General features: G+C 40.9%; 3 protein-coding genes across 6 annotated transcripts in view; all 3 read right to left on the bottom strand.

Moving 5' to 3' along the window:
* The window catches only part of LOC104805141 (protein IQ-DOMAIN 31-like), a 3,877-nt gene extending 1,880 nt beyond the window's left edge, over window positions 1-1,997 (bottom strand). Inside the window, exons 1-5 of one of the 4 annotated variants that reach the window (XM_010529574.2) lie at window positions 1,880-1,997; window positions 901-1,046; window positions 533-820; window positions 255-443; window positions 79-159 (exon numbers count right to left, since the gene is read on the bottom strand). In XM_010529574.2, the coding sequence (XP_010527876.1) occupies window positions 79-159; window positions 255-443; window positions 533-820; window positions 901-993 (651 nt within the window). In that variant the 5' untranslated portion in view covers window positions 994-1,046; window positions 1,880-1,997. The other 3 variants (XM_010529575.1, XM_010529577.2, XM_010529576.1) reach the window with 3 other exon arrangements.
* A 682-nt stretch (window positions 1,998-2,679) lies between these two features.
* LOC104805140 (ubiquitin-conjugating enzyme E2 2-like) lies at window positions 2,680-4,192 on the bottom strand. Its single transcript, XM_010529573.2, has 6 exons — window positions 4,027-4,192; window positions 3,537-3,678; window positions 3,414-3,439; window positions 3,221-3,310; window positions 3,041-3,129; window positions 2,680-2,965 (listed from the first exon to the last, which is right to left on the bottom strand). The coding sequence occupies exons 2-6, from the start codon at window positions 3,659-3,661 to the stop codon at window positions 2,837-2,839; spliced, it is 459 nt and encodes a 152-aa protein (XP_010527875.1). The 5' UTR covers window positions 3,662-3,678; window positions 4,027-4,192; the 3' UTR covers window positions 2,680-2,836.
* A 401-nt stretch (window positions 4,193-4,593) lies between these two features.
* Window positions 4,594-5,063, bottom strand: part of LOC104805139 (single-stranded DNA-binding protein WHY1, chloroplastic-like) — a 2,381-nt gene continuing 1,911 nt past the window's right edge. The window contains exon 7 of the mRNA XM_010529572.1: window positions 4,594-5,019. Coding sequence (XP_010527874.1) covers window positions 4,900-5,019 — 120 coding nt within the window. The 3' untranslated portion in view covers window positions 4,594-4,899. The remainder of the gene's footprint in view (window positions 5,020-5,063) is intronic.

Below are 5,063 nucleotides of genomic sequence, written 5' to 3'. Positions count from 1 at the left end.
CTCATTCAAAAACGTGAATACACAGTCAGGAATGCAACCCAAATAAGAACCTAAACTAGAAACAAAGTTAATGGGTACCTTGTCAATGATGGAAAGTTTTGCAGGATTCTCCATCAAACTGCAAGATCTTGCTTGAAAATTCTCTGAACTTTTGGTTTCCTAAACACAGAAAGAAATTGCAGCTTGTGGGTGAAAAAAAAGACAACCACTTTCACCAAATGGACACGAGTAACACACTCATAAGAAATACATACCGTAAGTCTTTTCTGTAGTTGAATTCCGTTATCCGAAGATCTTGCTTTACCGCCACGGATAAGAGCCTGTAACTTCACTATTCCCCTTATACACACATATGTAGCAACAGCTTGTCTTCTGACCAGGTGACCACGGATGACGGCTTGCAACTTGACGATACCTTTACAGGTTCCAAAATCCTTACGAGCCTTCACGATTCAGACACAACAGAGTTAGAAAACGATAAAACACAATACAAGAATCGCATATTTTTCGATCCTCAAGAATATAAAAGCACCTGATGAGCTCTGAAAGCAGCCTGAATCTTCGTTGCGGCATTTTCACGCTTCAGTTCTCCTCCTGAGTCAATTTGTGAACTCAGATCAATGTTGGAATCATCACCTTCATTGTCTTTCACAGACGAAACATTGATCCCATCGCTCGGTTGTTGTTCCGTGTCTGGTTTTTCCACAGTCTGAGCAGTAGTTGTCTGAAATGGGGATGAAACTACAGGAGGCTCGACGAGTAAGTTTGTGGCATCATCCTTCACAGATACAACCACCACCTCTTCTTTCTTGGCAGATTTCTTCATTGAAGAGCAGAGACACATAATTAGACATCCATCTGTTCAGATGTAATAAGGACAATATCAGCTCCATTTCTTACCGGTTTTACGTTTCCTTTAGCCAAGCTTGACTTGGATGATTTCTTCCCCAGGAAAGTCCTGAGCCATTTCCCAGGACTAAGAGTCTTTCCCATTTTAGAAAGCGAGAGACGCCGGCTGAACTAGAAAGTTGCTAAAACTAGAAAATCTGCATAAGAACACAGACGCCATGCCTTTAGAAGAGCTGCAACAGATTCCAATTCTCAAAAGTTTACAACAAAACAATAAAAGCCTAAAGCTTCGAACCAAAGATTAAGGTGGCAATATCTATAAACAAATTCATCGGTCTCTTTAGTTACACACGACTAGGAAGAACAAAAGTTTGTAAATTTCAACAGAAACACAACAAAAATAAAAAGCCCAAACGAAGGGAAATCAAGAAGTTGAAGAAGGAAGGGAAACATATTTCACAGATATCAATACCCAAATGCCGAAATCTGAAGACAGATCAAGCAGAAACCCTAGAAGCACATACAAACATAATCCACCAGCGAAATAAATCCAACTATCAAAAAAGTTAGAGTCTGGAAAAAAAAGAACAGAAAGAAAACACACCTCGTCGGTGCACGTAGAAAAGAGAAAGCAGGCATGAGGTAAAAAAGTAACGGAACCCAGACAACAAAACCCCACTAAATAAAGTGAAGAAAAAAGCAGAGATCTTGACAATAGCAGACCAGAACCATGAAGATTAAACAGACAAACAAGAGAGAAAGAAAGAAAAAATTTAGTAACATGTTGCAGCAGCTGGTGATTCCATCTGGGATTTGAGAAAATACAAGAAAAAAACACAACTTTCAAACAAAACAGAGCAACTGAAGCAACAAAAAAAGTTAAATTTCAAGCAAATCAAAGCTGAAGAAGACGAAGAACACGATTAACAGTGAATACCCAGATCTGGGTAAGAATCGAAGGAAACTTTTCCCCCCCTCGAAATGGCAAAAAGAAATCGAAACGTCAAATTCAAAGAGCCAATGTAGGTACCCAAGAAAAAAAAGCTGAAGCTTCAACTTTATTTTCCTCCCAACCAATTCGCTCCTTCTTCACAATGTTTGTCCTTTTTTAGCCCTCCACTAATCACAGTTGCAGGTGAGAATTACTCTCACCGGTACAAGAGAGAGCTAACGAATAGAAAAATACGAATGGACAAAATAATATTGGCCTAAAACGGCGCCGTTTTTGAGGATGAGTTGGCAAAAGTTTGCCTGAGCCTTATTAGTGGGCCCTGTATTGTTAAAGCCCAGTGGAAATGGAGATGGATTTACGGAAATACCCTTCTTAATTTCTATTTTAATATAAAAGTAAATACAGGCGGTCATTATCGAAGTGGTTAGTACTCTAATCCGAATTTTAAGGATTCCTTTGTTGTTCATTAGTTGCTAACAACAATATTATCTTTTTAACATATATAAAACATGGTTTCTCAATTTAAAAAGTGGGCCAGGGGAGTGGTTGAAGTGTCTGAATACCTTTTATTATGCAAAAGAAGCCAAATTAGAAGAATAAAATACAAAAGATAATAATAAAATAGTGACTAATCAGAATAGAGTTAAAAAAGTGGTAAAGTGAAAAGAACAAAGAACAAAAGGATAAAGCAATCTACAGTTCAAAATCAAAACGATGAAAGGAATCGCAACGTTTGAAAGGGAAAATAACAGCGCGTCGTCTCTTTCTCATTCGCAAAACGACACGCAGTTCTTAATCACGCCGACAACAAGTGAATAAAGCATGCATTTTTTTTTTAATCATGGAAACTAGTTGTTGACCCTAATCCTCGTAGCAAATGATCATAAGAGAGGTAGAAACAGTGATAATGAATGGGCAGAATCACAAGTATACCAAAGGGAAATGGACCGTTGGATTTCGAAAAACATATAACTGAGTTCTAAAAACACAAGAACGGGATTGACAGTTATGTTCGGAAAGAAGAGGTGGTAATAACTAGTCAGCAGTCCAGCTTTGCTCAACGATTTCTCGCACTTTCCGGTTGTAATCACGCTCGTTTTCTTTGAACATCCTTGCAGCTTCCGAGTTGGCCGGAGAATTCGGATTCGGGTCACAAAGCAACGACTGTTTTTTCCAGAATCACGTAAGAGTTTGGAGATTGCATTTTCATGGACTATCAGGGGATACATACATACATACCTGAATGGAGGTGAGTATAGCAGCTACATCATAGATTGGACTCCACTGGTTTTGTAGAATGTCCAAGCAGATACTCCCATTTGCATAAACTGCATATGCAACACATAAAGAAGCATGATTCAGAACCATAAGCTTACATACAGACAGAGGCAATGTCTTTTGTTGCATCTTCCAACTCACTGTTTGGATGGAACATCCTCGAAACAAAGCGGACAGTCGGTGGCGTATTCGGATAATCCTCTGCAAACTGAAGCGTGAGTTTGAAAGTACCTGACAGAATCGGAAGATCGAGTGATGAGAACAATACCGAGATGCCAAAAAATCGCAAGTTAATGCAATCCACCGGGGCGAAAACCTGAAGATGTAACATTACCTCCATCCCATGGGGTATCATCAGGCCTACATTTCCACAAACAGAAAGTGATACTGAATACAGAGATTGAATCCACAAGAGATGCGAGTAAGGAAACATCATCATATTGCGTTGATTCAATACCCGAATATAACGGCATTCCAGAGCATGATATTGTCATCTTGTGGAGCACTGCTTACGCCTGCAGGAGGATCCTGCTGCAACCTCTTGAAATCCCTCATCAGTCTCTTCCTCGACGGAGTCGACATCTTCCTCCCCCTTATGCCTATAGACCCAAATAAACATCAACATACCATCACTATACTCTGCTTGATTCTTTAGCAAACAAGTGAAAATCCAGAAAGTTCATTCTTTTGCGAAAGAAAGGTGGAATTGATCGACTGCTTGCGGATGCTAACATGTGAATTCGAATTTGCACGAGAATCACATCTACCGTGCCCTACCGAATCGAAATTCAAGTCAAACTCAACACGGTTCTCTTTTTATCGCCACGACCATATCAAAAGCACAAGAAGAAACACCTCAAAAGAAATCAAGAATCAAGCAAAGAAAACATCGGAGGAAAAGAGATCAGAAGAACAGAGAGAACAGAAGCGTCGTAGAGAGATCTCACCGGTGAACAAAAGCCGGGGATGAACGGCGAAGGTTCAAGAATCAGTCGGAAAGAGACGGCGATGACTGATCGCGGGCCAACAAAGAAGATCGAATCAAGTTCGCCGGCGACCCCTCGAGGATAAGAGCGAAATATTCGCGCTTCGTGTAACTTAGGCAAAAAGCTTCTAGAAACTTCTATCTCATTTTATACAGCTTTCAGTTAGATCCGATTCTCAGGCGCCAACCGTTAAACCGGAATAAACCGTTAGACCGGCTTTAACCGTTAGACGGACTTATAAACCGTTTTACACTGATGAACAAAGATCGATTGCTGTGTGCGATGAATGATGATCTCGTGAGACGCCGAATCTCGAATCTCTTGGTCGGTGGTTTTTACACAGGAAGCGGTGTTGTACACGCGCCGCCACAACGCCTCTGATTGCTCGCCTGAAAAGTTCACCTTCCCGCCTCTTCTCCTGAGAGGCGTCGTCAATGATCGAATTCGACAAGCCCAGATCATCAAAATCGGGTTTTTTTGGTCGACGTTTTTTGCTGACACAGCTCTCATGAATCATGATTATGCAAATGAAAGTGGAAAACGGCATTGATGCCCTTAAGGTGTTTGACGGAATGCCACAATAAAACATGGTAACTTGTGATTACAGAAGGTGTGAACAAAAATGCGAACAGAATCATATCAGCTCTTCCATTCCAATTACCAAACCCATGCTAAGATCTCAACCTATCATTTTCGGACATCGCCCACTCTTTTTCTTCTCCTTGTCAACTCATTCATTTGCAGAAACTCTACACACTTGCATTAAACGAGCCCCTTATGAAGGGCAGTTTCCCTGCAGGCAGATTCGTATTGATTCTGCGTGTCGGATATCCATCACCTGTTCCACTCGTAGTCTCCTCCATACCGAGGAGACGCGTTGTTAAGGCGGTTGCTATCATCTGGCCTTGTGGAGTTTACAAAAGCGTGCCAGCCTAGAAGGTAGGGCAAGATGAACTGCAATACAACAGTAAAGTGAGAGACATGCCATTGACATAGGG

This window comes from Tarenaya hassleriana, unplaced genomic scaffold (genome assembly GCF_000463585.1).
Source record: "Tarenaya hassleriana unplaced genomic scaffold, ASM46358v1 Cleome11, whole genome shotgun sequence".
Classification (NCBI taxonomy): domain Eukaryota; kingdom Viridiplantae; phylum Streptophyta; class Magnoliopsida; order Brassicales; family Cleomaceae; genus Tarenaya; species Tarenaya hassleriana.
The sequence above is the reverse complement of the archived record's forward strand: the minus strand, read 5'-3'. Positions and strand labels throughout refer to the sequence as shown.

What these genes read in the sequence shown, in the direction of transcription:
- LOC104805140 (XM_010529573.2), bottom strand. Translation starts at nt 3,661, where the DNA reads ATGTCGACTCCGTCGAGGAAGAGACTGATGAGGGATTTCAAGAGGTTG. An exon ending in GAGGATGTTCCATCCAAACA is followed by an intron (nt 3,130 to 3,220) that starts GTGAGTTGGAAG and finishes TTGCATATGCAG; the next exon opens with TTTATGCAAATGGGAGTATC. An exon ending in CTATACTCACCTCCATTCAG is followed by an intron (nt 2,966 to 3,040) that starts GTATGTATGTAT and finishes TGGAAAAAACAG; the next exon opens with TCGTTGCTTTGTGACCCGAA.